Below are 21,806 nucleotides of genomic sequence, written 5' to 3'. Positions count from 1 at the left end.
TGATACAGTAACTCCTCACTGAAAGTCATCCCGGTTAACGTTGTTTCGTTGCTGATCAATTAGGGAACACGCTTGTTTAAAGTTCTGCAATGCTCCCTTATAACGTTGTTTGGCAGCCGCCTGCTTTATCCACTGCTTGCAGGAAGAGCAGCCCGTTGGAGCTAGCTGGTAGGGGCTAGGAACCAGGGTGGACCAGCAGCACCCCCATCAGCTACCCGCTCCCCTAAGTTCCCTGTGCAGCAGCTGCCCAGCAGGCTACCAACTGCCCACAGTTCAGCTGTCCCTCCCTCCACTGCCTTGTGCTGATCCTGCCCTCTGTCTTGGAGCTGCTCCCTGGAGCCTCCTGCTTGCTGTGCAGGGGAGGGGGGAAACTAACGTCAGGGTGTCCCCCTCCCCTCTACTCCTGCCCCCCGCTTACCCCTTCTCCTTATAGAGCGGGGGGAGACAACAGGGCTCAGGACGGAGAAAGCTGGCCGCTGCTGGTGTCTCAACTTCCTGATCTTTTTAAAGGCCATGTACTTAGAATATAGTGTCAGCGTATTTAAAGGGGCAATGCACATCTCTCTCTCTCTCCCACACACAGGGTGTGTCTCTCTGTCTGTAATGCTGTCTCCCCTCCCTCCATTCATGCTGCCTTGTAGAGTGTGAGGCTACATTAACAATGTGTTAACCCCTGGGGGCTCAGCCGAATGCTAGTTCATCATTTAGCAGTAAGGCATTCCCTGGGAAATATCCCACCCTCTTCCACTCTCTAACTTCACCATCTCAACCAAGCTTCACAATCATCATTGCTGTGTACAGTATTAACTTGTGTGTTTAAAATTTATAGTGTGTGTGTGTGTGTGTGTGTGTAGATAGATAGATAGATAGATAGATAGATTTTGTCTGGCGAAAAAAAATTCCCTGGAACCTAACCCCCACTATTTACATTAATTCTTATGGGGAAATTGGATTCGCTTAACATTGTTTTGCTTAAAGTCACATTTTTCAGGAACATAACTACAACATTAAGCGAGGAGTTACTGTACTCCCAACAGGACTCCTGGGGCACTTGAAGGTTGATCACTTTTGCTTTCTTATTCCTGAAAGCTGGCAAAGCACCGTGATAGGAATCTTCCAGATAAACAATTAACCACAGAATAAGGCAATGCCTAACAACTTCTTCTGGTTTTAAAAATGCAAGAATTTCATTAGGACTTTGCATGTTTATTGAACTCACATGGGATACCATTGCGAAAGGTTGAAAATGTGACCAACCTCTACCTGTTTGCCAAGTACCAATTATTATTCATCTGTATGGTACTGACGCCTTTGGGAACTACCAGAATAATAAAACCGTTTGTTTATTTTTAAGAGAGGCTGAGCTGCAAAAGTTCAGAGCAGGATATGGATCTGACCCTTCCCACCAAAACTCAGGATTTTTTGATGTAGGATTTTGATTTGGGTCCAAGTTTAGTGATGAAGGCATCGATCTTGCAATCAGATCTGCCCACCCACGTCAGAACAAAAGGTGCCAGTTCCCTTTTCACTAAAAGCAAAACAAATCCATGCCAGCAGCCCTGCATTCCTGAGCAATCTTACAATAAAAAGCAGTGTGCACACAATGGAGGGAGCTGAATTTCCTGATGAAAACTGGGATCAGCTTCAAAGAGAATTGTGAATGGCAAGTTGGGGGGAAAAAAAGCAATTAAAAAAATTATAAAAAATACCTTGATAAGGTCCTTTTAACAGATTAAATATGGAAACAAATCATAAATGATGCAGCCTGGTAGCATTGACTTTTAACACAAAAATCGATGTGAACTTAATGATAACCTGTCTTGTTAATAAACTGGTTAATATTTCTTTAAAATGTAAAAGGGACTCCACTGAGTTAAAGATCACGTTGTCTGAACAATTTTGATCTATCATTATAAGTATCGCCTCAGATTACTTTAGCCAACAGGGGTAACAAATATTCTTTTTTCCAGTTTGTTTACTTGGTTCATTTGACAGCACTTTGCAGACAATTATTTTCATCATTTCCCCAGCGTAGCGGGTTAGTTTTCCCTGATTGGGTGGGTTTTTCACATAGTAACAACAGGGAAAGGAAAAATATGAAAAGTAATAGGGAAACATGACAGTAAAGTCATCAAATTGGGATGAGATCTCATGGGCAGGTGTAATAGCCGAAAGGAACTTCATGTAACTGATTAGATTTCAAGTGGACAGATTCCCTTTAAATTCTATTGAGTATTTTAGTTGGAGTGCAAACACATGTATACAAATACACTCCATTGGACTGTAGGAGTTTTTCTCTAATCACGCCAGTTGGGAAGGTTAAGAAAAAAGCAACGGTGCTTTGAGGCCTGATAACTTTTTATCAAATCCAGTCTATTCCAGTTGACCACACCAGACATTTATCATAAGCATCACTCCCTATACACTCACTGTTCCATTTTATAGACCCCCATCCATTTATCTTCTATTTTCATCAGAGACTTTCCAGCTCTTGTATTGTCACCTTAACATCTACTTCTCCCAGCACCACATCTCATTCCCTACTGATACACATGCAGCCTAGTCTTTCACTCCTTAGTATTACTGCTTGCAAAACTCCCACTGCAATCAATCTAACAAATCAGCCTCAGTCCATCTAGTCATTGTCAGCACCTCCCACTAACAGTAGATTCTCTGCAGAGAAAGCAAAAAGGCTTGATGTAAATAGGCGAGAGAGGGAGACTTGGAAGCTGTCAGGTAAGTGGAGTAAAGAATTCTGGACTCTTCTGCAAGGGCTATGAGGGATATGAAAAGATGTTTATTTTTTCTCCACGGCAGCATCCACAAAGTCCCAGTTGATCGAGCTGTTCTGAGTGATAAACAGCCAGTGAATCAAAGCAGCCTTTTCTCAAAAAGAGAATCAAAATGCTTCTCACTGTGGCAAGTTTCCTAGCTGTGTCTTGGTCAAAATGGATCTGGCTGAGTCCAGACCATCTATCCAAGGACGGTCGGCCTCCATTAAATGCTTTTCTTAGTTGATCTTCACTTTCATTCACTGGAGGTCCCAGAAGAACTTGGAAAGCCTCAGACTGCAGCTTGCACTTTGGAACCATGGCCATCACAAATGGTTCGGTCACCACTGATTACGAGCTACTGTGAGCACATGATGGCTGACACATTTGCCTGTGCAGGCACTACACTATCTTTATCTTCAGTGACTCACTAGTCAGTGCTTCGTGATGCCTCGATTATGAAGGGCTCTTCATGAAAGCAAAAGCTTTGTTTGGCTGCACAGGATTCCAGCTTCCCTTTTAGCTGCCTGGGAAACAAGCTGTTCTTCGCCAAGCATAATCACTTACTCTGCAGTCTGTAATAATCCCCAGCCATGTCACCCAGCTGGAGTCTCCTCTGTTTCTTCTGATGAGTTCTGTGTGTTCCCGACAGGCAGTGAGAGAATGGTGCTCAGAGAATGGTGCTCTTTGCTTTTCTCCAGCCAGTAGAGACACTGACACAGGAAGCCAGCTCTCCAGAAGTGAAGGGTTGAATATTTACCAGGTCTTCAACCATGCAGAACATTCTAGGTGGCCAGGATCCTCTTCTGTCTGAAAATAGCTCTGGGAGTTGTCAAAATATTTAGCCACCTGAAATCATTCAGCATTTTCTCCAGCTTAGTACAGATGCTAAACTGTGATCCAGATTTTAGACCCCACACTTGCCCTGTGTTTCAGTGGTACAGTAACCTTGTGATGCTGGCATTGTAAAACATAAAGTGGAGAAAAGACGTTGAGTTTAGGACTAAAGATTGCACACATTTTTTTGCTTCTATAGACTGAGTGCATTGCACGCCCCATGGGCTCCTTGCATCCCTCCATCCCCCACTCATTCTCCTTGTGTGACACCCTCCCATCCCCTTCTACTTCAGGGACTCCCACCAAAACTCCATATAGCCCCCTCCCCCTATACCGGGGCGGTGTGCACTCCCTCATTCCCCCTTTATCCCAATGCCCCTCTTTTTCCACATATAAGAATGCCTCATTCCCTTCCCCCCAGGGGTCTGTGTATCCCCTTCTCCTCTTCTCCTCCTGCCAGAGGTTCTGTGTGTGTCCCCATTCTTCTCATGCCAGAGGCTTTGTGCACCCCAGTTTCCCCTCCAATACCAGGGTCCCTCATTCTTCACCTGCCAGGGTCTGTGTATTACCTCTTTCTCCCCATTCTGTTCATGCCAGGGGGTATGTGTTTATTCTTTTCCCTATGCCCAGGGTTCTGCGTGTGCTCCCATCCCTCCCCCCGTCAACCCCCACCCCCACAAACGTTTTTCTTTCTTTCCTTTCTCTTTCAGGTTGCCACCATTTTAAAACTCTAGCTATTTGGAGACTGGGAAGAGCTGAGATAGGGAGTATTGTTATGTTGGAAGCTGTTAATGGCTGCCATCAACCAGTTCTTTGGTCTATAGCCACCAACAGAGGTGCTAACCAGATGCCAGGGGCTTTTTGTCTCTCCCATTTCCCCCTTTTGGTTCTTCCAATTTTCCCAAAAATCAACAGGGTTTGGGCCATTAACGCCTAGAACTTTCGCTGATATTCTGGAATTGATCAGATGTGATGCTCAAAAGTTATTGTGAAACAGACAGAATGCTAAAGATTTGAGAGTTAGACCCTGCTTTACTTGGCTTGGCCAATACACCGCATGCAAAATCAGTTCTCCAGATCCTAGGGCATTGTCTACACTACAAAATTAAGTTGACCTAAGTTAGGTCAACATACAGCCACTGTCATAATTACTGCCGTTGTTCATATCCCCCTCTGTCGGTGGTGCGTGACCGCACCAGGGGCACTTCCACCTATTTAATTGTGTGAGGCATTGTGGGACACTGACAGCTGGACCCCCACCCCTGCCCCAAGGCCAACCATCCAAGCTGTCAGCCCCAAGCAGGACTCACAGTTGAAGCCCTTCTATCCTGGGGATAAACAGCTGGAGCTGTCACTGCTCTGTAGCATAGACCAAGCATAGGTGGTTCTCGTCGCAGTTGCACTCTGAATTGAATCTAGCATGCTGTAGGATTTCTTAGTAAGTAATGCCACTAGTTGAATAGCATGGTGGATTTGCAGGACAAACTGTATAGCTGTAAACATCTCCCATATCTTAGCTGCCATCATTCAGCCACTGTTTGCAGTGTTGTTGGAGCGGTGTTGGTCCCAGGATATTAGAGAGACAAGGTAGGGGAGGTAATATCTTTTATTGGACCAACTTTTGTTGGTGAAAGAAGACAAGCTTTCAAGCTACACAGAGCTATTCTTCAGGTCAGCTTTGTGTAGTTTGAAAGTGCATCTCTTTCACCAAGAGAAGATGGTCCAATAAAAGATACTACTTCACCCCCTTGTCACTCTGATCACTCAGCCATCTCAGCTTCTACAGCACTCCCAGGCCTGCTAGTCCATGGAACAAAAATATGGGGTTTCTTGAAGCTATGGGAGGAGGCAATGCTTCGTTGGTTGCAGCAGCTCATGGCCTGGGATACAGCAAACACTGGGCCAGATTCTGCTAATATCCTGCTCCGAAAGCCCATCTGATTTCATGGACCTGCTTGTGGAGTCGGAGACCATTCAGTGCAAGTAAGGTGGGAGAAATCTGAAAACAGCCACAAGCTATACAGCTCTGACATACCCAGTAAATGGGACAACACGTAAAGCCTCAGCATAAAACAGCTGCTGGTTCAGTTCCTGTGGGAACAAAAACTTTTACCTGAACATCCTCTGGGGAGCTGTTACACCTTGAAATAATATGAAAATTGGGGCTGTTAAAGAGACCAAAGGAAGGAGAGATTCCTAACTTAAGCCTGATTCTCTGTCCTTAATTGACACCCACATACCTATTTAGTTTTGCACAAAGGTGCATTAGAATCTGGGTGGCAGAACCAATTTCAGTTTTAACTGAGCATTAGGTATTCATTGACCTAAAGCCACAAGATCCTTAGGATTGAGGGGACACAGCATCTCAGAAGAGGCACTCAGCACACATAGGATCAGGACCAGAATCTTCCCCACTGAGTATCTACAGTGGCCATTGGTCTCCTTGGCCAGTTAGAGATGATACAGAAGCCAGCAGCAGGTACTGACAAAGCCACTAGTACGATGCTGCACTATATCATCCTTTCTGATCATATCGACTCATTCACACAGGTTCCTGTTTCTGAACAAGTTGCAAACACTGCAAACTAGCCCCTCTGTCTAACACCTACCCCCAGCACAGCAACCTCTGTGTTACCACTTCTGAAGACTATCTTGAGTAAACTTTCATTGTTGTGTTTGGAGAACACTAACCCAAACAGGTCTAATCTCCAGCAGCAGCAACGAGAAACAGGCTTTCTAATCCTGATAACACCAGCAATCCAAGACCTACATTATGCCATGCCTGGAACAACTAATTATCTTTCCCACATGCCCCTGGAGAGACCTTGGGTTCCTGACATACTTTTCCTGAATGTGACAGCCGAGCTTCCAATGTTCCCAGAACTGCCACACTCATCTCAGGGGAACCTTTTCCTGGAACTGCACATGTGGAAAGGGGGTGCAAGGACACATGGGGGTATAGGAACCCCTGGGGACAGGGGCAGCTGTGCCTAACTGAATGGGAGAGGCTAGGGGTCAGCCAGTGTCTGCACAGGGGAAGCTCCCTAACAATCCCTCCCCAACCCCCCAAAATACCTGTTTCATACTTTTCCCTCCCATAACCAACAACCCTCCAAGTTCACACCCAGGTACCTTCTGAGCAATTTACTTCCCTCTCCCTCAGCTCCTCCGTTATCACTGACTCCCCTGAGCCTTTGCACTGCTTCTGAGGAGGTCCGGAAAATACGGTTCTGTATTGTAGTTTAAATGAATTATTACTCAGAGTTCTATATTAATATGCCTAGTAAGAAATCTATTTGTCAAAAAACATTTCCTCAAACTTTTTTGTTGTCTGTATTGTTACAGACATACTTGCTGACAGGTATTTTGAAATAAATGACCAAAAATAATTGAAACTGGTGAGATTATATTGTGTTATTTTGACAAATAAAATATGCAGAATGTTGCAGAATTTTAAAATATTGTGTGCAGAATTTTTAATTTTTTGGCACAGAATTCCCCCAGGAGTAATATTCTTTTGACTGGTACTTTGAATAATGCCACTGTAGTAAGAGCAAATATGTGTTACTTGTTTGATTAAAGGGCTCAGAGCAGGGTTACATTAACATCAAAGAATTAGGAATATGCAGACTACCATTTTTATGCACTATTCACAATTGTTTCTGGGCCCATTAACATATACTAAAACCAAGTCTGAATATTAGCTAAAAAGACGGACTCCAGTAAACAGATACACCCCTCTGCCAAAAGCCTACGTGAACATCTCAGCTTTGCACTGTGTCTTGAAGATTAACAAACTGGCTCTGTCAGACCAACCCCCTGCCAGAAACCCCCCTATGTACAAATCTAGAACTGCTAGCAAAAGCACATCACGTGCCCTCAAATGCGCTGGTGATAGATAGGGAGAGAGGCACTATCCAAAGGGTGACATACAGGGCTTTGCAGATCAACATCAATGCCACGGCTTAGACCTGGAAGCGAAAAGAAAGCAAAAGCAGTCTGCAGAGCACTGATGCAACGTGTTCCTCCTGCCTATCAGCCCTGATTTTGCACCTGAGGAAACTGTCAAGTGGTTTTCAAGGATAGCCTTATGTTCAGAATATGGAGATCTGGTCTGGATAGCAGTGAGAAGACCCACATCAGCAAGGAAGGACTGCCTGTGCCATGCCTAATGCACACAGACTAAAAGGCATTCCTGGCCAATGAAGCCATTGTCACTACCATTATGCATATACAGGGTATGCGGTACATATGTTGTAAATATACACGTATGCTTATTTTTCTAACTATCCTCATTTAGTAACTGCCTCTTTACATACAAAGCACCCAGGAAAAGCAATTCAATTTAATAAATGGTGGTTTCAATTTAGAGCCATAGGGGGAAGAACTTAACATTTGATGGAAGCCACAGACAGCTTCCAAACTAAGCTTGTACCTGTGGAGAGAAAGGCTTTGATCCAGACCCCACCTTGTAGCCTGTGTTTACTGAAGTGCTGGACAAGTGGAGGGGGAGAAAATGCCAAATAACGACTGAGCAATCAATCTTTGCTCCACCCCACATTATCTACCTTGGAACACTAGCATCCAGGCTGATGTGAAGGAGCTGTCCGTGGGGTCACTGCCTTTCCTCTATGGCAGCAGTCAGTAGTTCTCAACCTTTTCTCAACCATGACTGATTCTAGATCATTCCCAGGCCCCCTTCCCATCTGCCCGGGATTGGGTCAGAATGCTCCGGTCATTTAGTAATATGGGAAGGGCAAAATGGTCGCAACCCCACACTGTTGAGTTATTCCTCAATATCAGCTATGAGCGCCACACAGCCTTTCAAAGGAAGACGAGCTACATCCTACGATTCCCCCTGGAAATGGCAAGACACAAATAAAAAGGAGCAAGGCTTAGCAAAGTGCTTTCATAACTTGGGGTTAGCTCACCGGAAGTAGTAGGGACAACCAGGGCCGGCTCTAGGATTTTTGCCGCGCCAAGCAAAAACAATTTTGGCTGCCCTTCCCCCCACCCCCGCTCCCCCGTTTTTTCTTACCCCACCCCCAGCCTCACCTCAACTCCGCCCCTTCCCCAAATCCCCAGCCCTGCCTCCTCCCCCCAGGCTCTCAAGCCTAGGAGGGAGGGAGGGAGAGGGAGAAGCAGCGCGTGCACCGCGGCCACTCGGGGTCTCCCCCTCCCTCCCAGGCTCTCAAACCTGGGAGATCCCGAGCGGCCGCGGCGCGCAAATCAGCTGTTTCGCGTGCCGCGGCTGCTCGGGATCTCCCCCCCCCTCGGGTTTAAGAGCCTGGGAAGGAGGGGAAGCAGCAGCGCGCGAGCGGCAGCAGCGGAGGTGAGTTAGGGCGGCCGGGGCACATTTTTAGGGGCAGCATGGCCCGCGCCAGAATGCCGCCCCTAAAAATGTGCCACCCCAAGCACCAGCTTGTTTTGCTGGTGCCTAGAGCCAGCCCTGGGGACAACTGCACAGCCTGCATACTAGAGGCCGACTAGGATCAAAGGCAGAGCTCTGTCTACAAAATGCCATCCTAGGGACAGCCTGTTCGAGACAGGGATGAAAATACAGAACAGTAGGAAACACCAAGAGATTGAGCAGGCAGATGTGTCACTTGAGCCCGGCATGACACTGTTGGAGATAAAGCTGGTTGGAAAACAGAATTCTGAGAGTTCAAAATTTGTTTTTATCCCAAATCAAGATCAAGAGTCAAAATCTCAAAACGTTTTGTGGAATAGAAATTCTGTAACATTTTGATTCAGACACATTTAAACAACCTTATTGAAAACGCTAGTTTTGTAATGTCAAAATATTATAATATGATAAATATATTAAATATATGTAAATGTAAAATATTATAGATCTTTACTAGTATATTAACATCCAGTCCAAACACATTAACATGATGCCAAAATATGAAGTTCTAAGTGAAATGAGAGAGAACAAAATACTATTTCAATTTTCAATCATTTGGAAAAAATTTCGGTCGAAAATGCCATCAGAATCACCACATTGCCAAGAAACGTTTAGATTTCAGCAAAGCAGCATTTTCCAATGGAAAACTGTTCCATTGAAAAGTTTCTGACTAGTTCTAGCTGTAAGGACTCTTACACTCGATTAGAATGCTACGCTGCTTCCTGGTGCATAGGAGTTAGAATTCTAACAATATTGTACACTTCCATAGCATCTCTCATTGCAGAATCTCAATCATTTTATAAACAGTGATTAAATTAACCTTCACAACAGCTCTGAGAGTTAGGACTCATGTTACCCATTTAGCAGCTGGGTAAACGGAGGCTAATCAATTGATATGTCCATAGTTACGACACAGCAGTGCTGGGAACCAAACCCTGAAATCCAGATTCCTAGTCCTCAGCTCTATCATTGCCAGGAGGGAAGGACCAGAAAGCAGGTTACCAAAAGAATAAAATTAATTAAAGAATTCACATGGTGCAAATGCTTCTAAGACTAGGAAGTGTACTGCAAATCCCCCTAGATTAAGGTACAATTAGAATCATAGGTGTAGCTCACCAAAATCATTTAGATAGATTAACCTGATGATCACCAGAGTGATCTAATAAAACTTCTGCCAGAATTAGTAGTCCAGAGCATGCTGGCTCTTGCCAGAAAGGAAGTTGTGTATGAACTCTGTGTCAGCTCATTAATGCACATGAATTGGTTTAATGTGAAAAGGGAGGTGAAGTTTCAGATTCACTACATTCCTAACATGCACAGCCACGGAAGGCTACAGGGTTACGAGGACATTACAAGGATAAGTCAGTGACCTGATGCTGTGGTAAGTTAAAGAGGAATATATAGGATTGACTGGTGCCCCTTGTTAAAAATCCAACAGATCCCAAGCTCTATCCTCTCTCTGTACACACACAATGTTACCTGTGGGTTTGGAAGAGACATCGTTAACTAAGGGCTGGTCTACACTGGGGGAGGGGGAAGGAGGGAAATCGATCTAAGATACGCAACTTCAGCTACGAGAATAGCGTAGCTGAAGTCGACGTATCTTAGATCGACGTATCTTAGATCGACGTACCTCCTGTCCTCACGGCGCGGGATCGACGGCCGCGGCTCCCTCATCAACTCCGCTTCCGCCTCTCGCTCTGGTGGAGTTCCGGAGTCGACGGGGAGCGCGTTCGGGGATCGATTTATCGCATCTAGACGAGACGCAATAAATTGATCCCTGATAGATCAATTACTTCCCGCCAATCTGGCGGGTAGTGAAGACGTACCCTACGAGATTTCTGAGAACCAAAAGGGCCATGCTCTGCCCTCAGATACAATTTCCACTGACTTTAGTGGGTGTGAGTGCCTATCCTGAGGCAGAATTGGGCCCACTGTCTTATTCTGAGGCATGGCTGTCTGTGTGCCAAGGGTTTGCACAATACTCAAACACTGCAGCTTTCAACACGCATTAGGAAATCAAAGGATATTTCCTTAGAGTGAACTTAAAAAAAATCAGCCACACAAGTTGGATGTTGTTTAATATCCTTTTTGCAAACAAAAGTTACTGCAGACCCTTTGCTTGCATATATCATGGCCAATTCTTCCCTTTCAAGTTCTATATTTGTCCTTACAACAAATTTCAAATTGTGAGGAAGTTTCAAGGCTGCTTGCTTTCACAAGTTGAGAAAGAAGCAGAAGGAGCTACATTTTGAAAATCCTGGGGAGAATGTGGCTAAACGCTGAAAAATTCTAGTCGCAGACGTTTCACTGTGGCTACAATTAAAAGGGAAATGTTACATTTTGTTCAGACTAGCAACCTGTAAGGGAAGAAACAGCAGTTATGCCTGTGAATAAGCCAACCCATGCATTTTGCTGAGCATATGACAGCTATCTCAATACATAATAAAAGGGAAATTAATTGTGAGATGACACTGACAGCATCAATCAGGTTAAATCCCGGGTATAATGTGTTAAAAATTATAATCAGAAAGTCAGCGTTTAATGGTGACCTACAAATGAAATTTGAATAATTGGACCAGTTCTCTCCTTTTTATTCTTTGTTATGTAGAAATATGACTGGAAAGGGTTTCGGTTTTTTGAGGGGAGGTAGGGTACAAGAGAGGTGATTGATTTTTTCCAGCTTCCATTTAACCTCAGGCATATCAGGTATGTAAAATTATTTGATCCCAGTTTTACTGGAAGACTTGTTGGAGGTCTCATATATAATGGGAGCTCTATCATATCTTATCTAAAGGAACAGGGATGCTGAAACAGTAAATGATGTCCTTTCTCCCAGGTGCTTATTAGATATTGGGGATATTCTTTGTATTACAATAGGGCCTTAAAGACCCAATCAAGGTTCAGAGCACCATCAACCTAGGCACTGTACAGACAGGCAACAAAAAATAAAATCACTGCCCCGGAGAGCTTACATTCTAGGCTGGGACAGGGACACATACAAATGGGGACAAGTATCAAACAAACAAAAAGAGTAACTGTAATTACCACAGTTGTGCATGCAAGTTGGTTACGTGAGTTGATAACTTCCAATTTTTGGAAATCATGGGCCGTGTCTTGTCTGTATGGGAACATACTTAAACACAGTATCATGTGCTGAATAATAGTAAAATAGTTGTACTGCACCATAAACAATATGAAGTAGCCCAAATCAGTTTGGCCCTGAAATTCTGGGTGTTCCTTTGAGTGGTATCACTGGGCACTTCAGAATAAAATGGGTACACCATTATATATTTTCCAAAGGCAGAGAATGCCGCTTTAGTGGATTTATGCTCCATTTTCAGGCAAAATCCCCACATTTTTCCAGATGCAAACTATGGCCTGGTGAAAGCAATCCTTCTGAGCTGTGATTTGGAAAGGGAGTTAGGCTAGTTCTGGGTGTACAATCCTGTGAAGTCTGGTTTTCATTTGATGTGGAATAGCTCAACAAATTGGGACAATTACCCAGGTCTCCCAAGCCCTAATCCCCAAACAATCCTTCCTCTCCATAGAGTTGCATGACCCTGCAACCTCCTCAAAAAACAACACTGAGGCAACAAGCCAGGATTATCCAGACAATACAAAATGAAAACCAACCAAAAAACCCAACACCACACAGTACAGTAGGTCTTCAGAGAAGCCGTGCAATCAACAATTCTACAACAGCACTGTTCATTAGGACTTTGGTGTCAATGGGATCAAAAACTAATGGGGGAAAGAGGCTATCATGTAGCAGATCTGAATAAAACTTGAAAAGCACAATGCTCACTACCAAACATACCAATTACAGCGCTGCCAAAAAGATGCCAGACATCCCCCACAGCCACGTTGGGGAGACAAGATGAACCAAGATAAACGTATGTATATAGGATTCTAGATAATATACCACCATGAAACAAAAAAGTTGGGGAAAAGGTGCAGAGGAAAGTGATCAGAAAACTGTATTAAAAACGCCTAGACATTGTAGAAAATATACACACAATAATGAACTGGACAGAACTATCCCATTCTTACTTATCCACAGGGAAGATAACTTAGTGTCCTTGGCAAGGGTTTGAACTTTTGAGTCTCCAACAATGCACTTTTAAAATTTCAATTGATGTCCCTACACCCTCTCTCCACCCAGAGCTGGCATCTTTAAAATGTAACCATTTCTCATCACATTTGCGCTACTAAGCATCTGGCTATATATCCCCTCACCTTTGTAGATCACTTCACATTTATCCAGTTGTCAAATGAGACAAAGTTAAGGTAGCAAAACACAATCCATTACATTTTCAGAGCTCACAATCCATTACATTTTCAGAGCTATTTGCAGGCATTTACCTCAGATTGTCTGTTAACATCAATAAGAATAATTCACCACCTAGGGTATTTAGGGGGTTGGCGTGCCTACATTACGAATGACGACTACTAGGACTTTGCTGCTGTACTTTGAGAGAGGAGGAGGTCCAAGGAAACCAGAAGAAAGAGGTACCAGACTGAAACAGCTCTTTTTAAAAAAAAAAGCCTTACTTGTTAAAGATAATGTGTTTGGAGTTGAAGAAATACATCAAGCATGTAAAAGGGGTAAAGTTGCAGTAGGGCCCCAGGTAATTCCAGAGAAAATCAAGAGATGAATTATTCAGTAGCTTTTCCTTCTGATTTCCACTGACATTGCATTAGAAAAGGTTGCAGTAATATTAGGGTTATGTTTTTAAAGAGAATTAACTCTAGTATATAAAGACATTTGCTTTCCCTTGAAACTTTCCAAGAAAAGCTGTCAACTTGCCTTTCATTTGTCCGAACTTTGAAGTAACACCGATGAGCAAACTGCATGTTAATATCAATGTAAATTAAAAAAAAAAAACACCTCTAGTGGGAACTTGATGGGGTACCCACCCCACTCTGGCCTGTAAGGGGTTAATAGAGCCATAGGAAGGCTGTGCAGGAAGCAGCCAATAGAAGAGGGGCTGCGAGGAGCAGCCAATCAGGGCCCAACAGGCCCATATAAGAAGAGCCGCAGGGCAGAGCAGCATCAGTTCCTCCCTGGAGCTCAAGGAGGGAGAACTGGGTGCCTTGCTGGTGGATAGAAGCTAGCACCCTGGACAGAGCAGTGCTGGGCAGAAACAGGGGAGCTCCTGGCTGGCTGCTAGGACTAGCTGTTGAGGCCCTGAGGTAAGGGTGAAGAAGGTGCTGGGGCCATGGGGAAGTGTCCCAGGGAAATGTACCAAGTTAGAGGTGACACAGCAAGTGGTTGCCATCTACAATGTCCCTGGGCCAGGACCCGGAGTAGTGAGCAGGCCCAGGTCCCCCCCTACTCGCCACTGGGGAAGTAGCTGGACCGTTGACTGCAGGGCCCCCGAAAGGGGGGAGCACAGAACATGACACAGGTGGAAGGCTGTGTCTTGAAGATGATACCGCAGTCTTTGGAGTGATGTGGGTCCGGGAACAGATGTGATGGCAGCTGAGGCACCATCAGGAGAGTGTGTATTGATGGGCAGAGCTAATCCCCAAGACGGCTAGCAGGAGGCACCAGTGTGCTGAGTGGATTGACATCAGGCAGTCAACCCTGACTTTCAGCCTACCACATTCCTCCACCCCCCACCTTTACTTTCTTTGAAATAAGCTTCCTCATTAATCTATTTAAGAGTAACTAGGGGAAATTGACCACAGTACATGACATAAAACAGACACATTCAAAGAATGAGATTCTCTTCTGAATGGAATTGCATTACAAACATTACTGAAAAGAAGGGAAAAGAAATCAGGAAAGATTGATGACTGACTGACTCTGCCTGCAGGAGCGAGTGGAGGAGATCTGCAATATTTTACACTAGTTACAATTTACCCATTGGTGCCGGCAAGATCTCTCAGCTTTTAAGTCTACTATGCCACAGAGTTGAAGTGACACCTGGCATAGCTTGGAAGAAATACATTAAGAGGACTCTTCATTAGACTCTCTGAGCCTTATGAACACATCCTGTACCACCCTTATTTTTCTCTTTTTGGTAAAACTTTGCACTAAAATGACCAAAAACTCTAGAAATTATAACTGTATCTAGTCCATTCACAAAATCACAAGACACACACAGGTTTCCAAGCAGTACATTAAAGCTCTTAGAGGCTCTTTTACTGTGGCTTTATAGCACCTAGCACAGTGGGACCCCACCTCTCATCAGGACCTCTAGGTGCAAGCATAACACAAAATTCCTATTGTCTGTGGCCTCTCTTAGAATGCAGAAAATCATAGAAACGTAGAACTAGAAGGGACCTCAATAAGTCATCTAGTCCAGTCACCTGCACTGCGGCAGGATGAAGCAGACTATCCCTGACAGGTGATGGTCTAACCTTAAAAATCTCCAATGACAGAAATGACTCCCTAGTTAATTTGTTCCAGTGCTTAACTACCCGTACAGTTGGGAAGTTTTTCCTAATGTCTAACCTAAATCTCCCTTGCTTCTTGTCCTATCCTAAGCGGTTAAGGAGAACAACTGATCACCCTCCTCTTTATAACAACCTTTTATGAAATTAAACTATTATCATGTCCACTCTCAGTCTTCTCCAGACTAGCCAACCCCAATTTTTTCCAATCTTTCCTTGTAGGTCAGGTTTTCTAGACCTTTAATCATTTTTGTTGCTTTCCTCTGGATTTTCTCCAATTTGCTCACATCTTTCCCAAAGTGCAGTGCCCAGAACAGGACACAGTACTCCAGCTGAGGCCTTATCAACACTCCTGCAAATACATCCCAGAATGATCACTTTTTTGCAACAGAATTACATTGACTCATATTCAGTTTATGATCGGTTAAAACCCCCCAGATCCTTTTTTGCAGTACTCCTTCCTAGGCAGTCCTTTCCCATTTTGTATTTGTACAATTGATCATTCCTTTCAAATTTTAGCACTTTGCACTTGTCCTTACTGAATTTCACCCTATTTAAGTTAGACCATTTCTCCAGTTTGTCAAGATCATTCTTTATTTTAAATCTGTCCTCCAAAGCGCTTGCAACCCCTCCCAGCTTGGTATCATCTGCAAACTAAGAGTACTGTACTCTTTATGCCATTATCATTTATGAAGACCTTGAATAGAACCGACCCATGACAGATCCCTGTGGGATCCCACTCGATATGCCCTTCCAGCTCGATTGTGAACCATTGATAACTACTCTCAGTACACTTTTCCAGCCAGCTGTACACCCACCTTAGAGCAGGTTAGTCTAGGCTATATTTCTCTACATTGTATATGAGAAGGTCATGCAAGATAGTATCAAAAGCCTTACTAAAGTCAACATATGCCACATCTACTGCTTCCCGCTATGCAAAATGCTTGCTACCCTGCCAAAGAAGGATATTAGGATATTTGACATGATTTGACATCTGTTAGTTATCACCTTATTTTCTTCTTCTAGGTGCTTACCAATTGATTGTTCAATTATGTGCTCCGCTACCTTTCCAGTTAAGCCTACTGGTCTATAATTTCCTGGGGTTGTCCTTATTTCCATTTTTATAAATAGGCACTCTATTTGCCCTTTTCCAATCCTCTGGTATCTCTCCCATCATCCATGAGTCTCAAAGATAATTGCTAATGGCTCAGAGACCTCTTCAGCCAGTTCCTTAAGTATTCTAGGATGTATTTCATCAGGCCCTGCTGACTTGAAAACACTTATCTTGTCTAAGTAATTCTTAACTTGGTCTTTTCCTATTTGAGCCTGAGATCCTACTCCATTTACACTGATGTTCAGGACATTAGTTGTCAAATCCTTGTTAACTTTTTGATGAAAACTGAAACAAAAAAAGGCATTTAACACTTCAACCATTGCTGCGTTTTCTGTTATTGCCTTCCCCCCCTCACTGAGTAATGGGCCTATCCTGTCCTTGGTCTTCCTCTTGCTTCTCACATATTTGAAAAATGCTTTCCCTAGCTAGTTTAATCACATTTGTGCCTTGGCCTTTCTAATTTTGTCCCTATGTGCTCGTGTTGGTTTTTCACATTCATCCTGTGTAATTTGACTTAGCTTCCACTTTTTGTATGACTCTTTTTTAGGTTTCAGGTCACTGAGGATCTCTTGGTTAAGCCAGGGTGGCCTCTTATCATACTTTTTATCTTTCCTACACATCAGTGTAGTTTGCTCTTTTACTCTCAATGTCTCTTTAAAAAACTGTCACCTCTCCAGAACTCTTTTCCCTTAGGCTTGCTTCCCATGGGATCTTACCTATCAATTCTCTAAGTTTCCTAAAATCTGCCTCCTGGAAGTCCATTGCCTTTATTCTGCTGTTTTTCCTCCTGCCATTCCTTAGAATCATTAACTCTATCATTTCACGAAGCATTAAAACTAGCACAAAGTTTCTATAATAGATTACAGGAACCAATGTAAACATTTTTTTCTGAAATAAAAGCCATTAATATCTCCCTCCCCCAAACATAGAATATCTAGCTTTTTTGTTGGTACAGACTGATCTATAACTCTGTCATGGAGATCGTGGAAGTCACAGAATCGGAGACTTTCCAGGACAGCTGTGACTTATGCAGCGGCCAGTGTGGCTAGGGCAGTCTCGGGCCACCACAGCCCCCCAGCAGCAGCAGGAGTTTGGGTGTGGGAGGGAGCCCAGGGCTGGGGAGTGGGTAGGGGTGAGCGTTCTGGGCGTGCTTACCTTGGGGGGGGCTCCCCAGAAGTGGTGACGTGTCCCACGGCTTCTAGGCAGAGGCCTGGTGCTCGGAGCAGCGCACGAAGCCTCCTTGTCCGTACCTCCGCCTGGGAGCTGAGGGACACGTCACCACTTCCAGGGAGCCACACGGAGTTAGGTAGGGAGCCTGCCAGCCCCACCAAATCCCCTCCCTCCAGTAGCAGCTTGTATGTTCATAGAGGACTATCCTCCCTAACAGACAATAATTCAAGGAGTTAGATCCCAGCATGGATCTCTTAGATCCCAGGTCATCCCCATGTACCTCTGGGATATTTACATTAGTTCATAAGGCTTCAGAAGTGTGTCTGGTATTAAAATACCAGATTGTCCCTTAGATCTCATAACAGCCCTAAAGATAACTATATTCTCCCCAACTGATTTGGTCCCTGCACTTACATTTTATAAGATGACTCACTTCCAAGGCATTTCATGACACTGGGGAGAGAGTATATCTAGTAGCTAGAGACAGACAAGGAAGAGAGAGACCAGGTTTTCATTTCCCACTTCAGTAAGTGACTGAGATCTCAGTCAAGTCACATAACATCTGAGCCTCTGTTTACTCATCAACAGAATAGGGATACAAGCCAGATTTACACTTACATAGCACCTTTCAGCCTAGGATCTCAAAGCATTTACCACTGTTCCCCCAAAATATAGAGCAGTTTTCCTCGCACAGGCCCAATACAGGCAGGGAAGTGGTAAAAGCATCATCACTTGGGATTTAAAACTAGACTGGATCAGCCACTAAAGAATGTGCTGCAGGGAACAACGCTGCATTCTCAAGGGAGGAATTGGAGCATTTAAAAGGTTTTTCCATCTCTAACTTGGATGATGCCCAGGGATAAAAATCATTGTTGCCCTGTAATATATTGTGGATGGGTGAACTTTTATTTGCTTTAAAAAGCATTCAAATACAGGAGCAAAGCACATACATTCTCCAATCCCCTTATATTCCCCCGCCCCCTCCCCCAAGCCTTTATAAAAATATCTCTTGAGATTTTGTTCACATAAGTATCATTGTACTGGAGGCATGATTCAGAGAATCATGGTGGCGCTATTTTTAGAAGATAATGTAATTACATTAAATGTTACAGATTAGAGGCAAGAATGTATTTCCCCTGACACCACCCTCTTCTGAAATGGAACACTTAACCCTGTGCAATCACACATGGGAAAAAACTATGACCAACATATTCTGAAACGTCCTCTTCATCATTAATAGCCCGTTTGGTGCATATAAAAGAACACTGTTTCTTTCAGAACAGCTTCAGATAGAGGTTGTGGTGACTCAGTTTGGATTGTAACTTGTCAATGTGTGTTTGCCACCCACAGTAACACAGGTCTTTCTAGGGCCCTTGCTCAGAAGTAATGGGTTCCTAGAAATCAGAACTTAGCCACAATCCTCACAACAAATAAGGATCAACCAAGTTGGTTTCAAAACAACTAAAACACATGGCAAACTTTTGAGGCTCCTGGACATATGAGAAGCTTAGGAAAGACTATGGCATACTTACTGCTTGAGCTGGAGATCTCTTTTGGACTGGATGCCATTGGCTGAGCACACATTTGACAGAGACAATCCCTTCCATTGAAGGTAACCCGGTCTCCTGGTGGAAACGGGCGTCTGGAGAGGGAAAGAGAAAAGTGAGTTTTATTCAAGGTTAATCCAGCAATTTCATTCTCTTCCCCATCTCCTGAGCCTGCCGCCTTCCTCTGGTGCAAATCAATATCTTACAGACACTACGTCTGAAATGCAGCCATGGTAAAGTCAGGTAGCTGGGTGAAAGCCAAAGGTTTCTCAATTGTGAGGAGAACAGAGATTAGACTGGCTGGTATTTTGGTTTCCTAAAGATATCAGATGCACAGTATCTAAAGAGAAGCAGACAGTGGAGTTCACTTAGACTCAACAGCGACAGCAACGATAGGCTCAGCATGTCACTAATGGTACCCAAAAATAGTGAGGAGCAGGCAAAAGGTGGATGGACGGCTCACAGAGCTGGTGAAGAAATATACAGTTGTTCAACTCAAAGGTTCACCAAACTGGGCTAGGTTCAGTGACTGACAGTCAGAACTATGACTACAGTGGTCCACACGAAATGAGTTGGTGGCTATATTCCAGTACCTAGAACTTTAAACAGGTACCCACATTACAAAGCCACCCCCACGGTGTCAGTAGAGGACAAGGGCCCAAAAGCAAGGTTGAGGTTTACTGGTGGGGCATCAGGAAAGAAGCTTGCAGTGCTGTTGAACCTTGTGGTACCCATTCTGTGGCTAAATAGAAGATTTCTGCCTCTACGGTTGTTAAATCCAGCACTTTACACCAGTTCACTAAAATTAGGCAGAAATTCTCAAACTCCAAGTCTTCCAAAAAGGCGCATGGCTTTAATTTCCTGCTACACACTGCCTGCATCTCAACCCACCCAGAAGTATATTAGCAGGAGAAGTGTCCTTAATAAATCAGCATCAGTTTCTTTTTGCAAAACAAACAGTTAAACATCACGGATGACAAGTCGTTTATTCGTTCCACACAAGTCGATGGGCTACATTTTATAGACATGTTTCAGAACATCATTTGCTTTTACTGTATTTAGGAAATATTCATGTAACATACATGGGATATGAATTCTCAGTGCAGTGCCAGTCCATACATATTGTTATTTTTAAAAATAATGACCAAAACACTTCGATCAGGACTTGAAAACTTGACCAGACACCTACTTGCCACTGGACTACATTTACTAGTCCAAGGCAGCTATGAAAGACAAGTGTGGTAATTCAGAAGCCCTGCTATCCCCCTGATACAGATACAGAGTCCTCACTTGAACCCTGCTTAATGGCTCCCTCTTTCATATCAACCTCTAGGTATCAGATAAATCCCCGCCTCTAGCTAGTGGAAGGGAGGAGCCTCTCCCCATTCCAGAGCTTCCTGGCTGCTGGAGAACTTCACTGCTGAACTCCTCAGCAGGGCTACTGGCTGCTACAAGCAGGAGCTATTGTAAGTCAGCCTAGACACTTTATTTTGGCTTCTCCTCTCCGTGAAATCCTGTGCCTGTCTTTGCTGCTGCTCAGAGCACAAGATGGGATGCTGTCACTGCGATCTACATGCTTCTGACTAACAGAAGTGAAACTGACTGTCATCTTGTTAATTTCAGTCTGTTTCTGCTGGTAAAACTATAAGCAGCAGCCCCGGCACCTCAACTGTCTGCAAGCTCAAAAAGGTACCACACTCCATCACTTCTGGCTCATTTTGGAAGATTATTTTCAAAATCATCAAGTCTGGAAGATTTATTTCTTCTCGTTTTTGCTTTTTAATGAAAGCTTAGACTTCTCAGTAACAGATAGCTTAGGTCCATCCCGATGCTGACCAGGAAAAAACAAAATGATGTGGATCAAAATATTTCTTCAGTTATGCTGATCTCTACTTGGGCTGAATAGACAAGTAGTATTTAATCTCTGTTGGAACTGCTCCAATGAAATAGCCTACAAACATATATATCTACAAGTTGCCCCAGAACCTCCAACGTTCAGGGATAATATCCTAATGAGAGTTAAAATCATATAAAAAAAGTTCCAGCTTCTTAAACTTTCCACACCCAAGATGACTATTGGCTATTAGTGGCTGCCTTCTTTCTTCATACTCAGCAGACATCCAATATGCAAAGAGGCCAAAATGGTTTTATTCAGTTTCTCTTGGTCACTGGCAGAACAGAATGAAATAAAAATGGATCTGAAACCTAATGGAAGTAGCATCTTCTGAAACAGTAATCTATAGTGTGGAAAACAGGGAATTATGATTATATTATTTGCATTGTGATATCATTGAGAGGCATCAAGCAAGGATCAAGCGCCCATGGGGCCAGGAGCTGGTAACATATAACAGAAGGCAATTCCCACCCCAAAGAACTTACAATCCAAGTATAAGATGAGACAACGGGTGGATACAGCAGACGGGGTGACGGGGGGAGCACAGAGTAACAGTGGGACAGTTATTAATACACTAAGCATCATACACAGCACACCAGCTGGCTAGCCATTGAAATGTGGGAATCTTTTCCAAGTCACACCAAAAGCAAACTGTAATTATAGA

The 21,806-nt window shown here is 43.8% G+C and overlaps 1 protein-coding gene across 25 annotated transcripts in view; it reads right to left on the bottom strand.

The window, feature by feature from the left end:
- The window catches only part of ABLIM1 (actin binding LIM protein 1), a 325,251-nt gene that overhangs the window by 124,261 nt on the left and 179,184 nt on the right, over positions 1–21,806 (bottom strand). For all 25 annotated transcript variants that reach the window (XM_034776055.1, XM_034776057.1, XM_034776059.1 and 22 more), the window contains one exon: positions 19,234–19,343. In XM_034776055.1, coding sequence (XP_034631946.1) covers positions 19,234–19,343 — 110 coding nt within the window. The remainder of the gene's footprint in view (positions 1–19,233; positions 19,344–21,806) is intronic.

The sequence above is a fragment of the Trachemys scripta genome, chromosome 7 (assembly GCF_013100865.1).
Source record: "Trachemys scripta elegans isolate TJP31775 chromosome 7, CAS_Tse_1.0, whole genome shotgun sequence".
Taxonomy (NCBI): domain Eukaryota; kingdom Metazoa; phylum Chordata; order Testudines; family Emydidae; genus Trachemys; species Trachemys scripta.
This window is presented reverse-complemented; position numbering and strand designations above follow the sequence as displayed.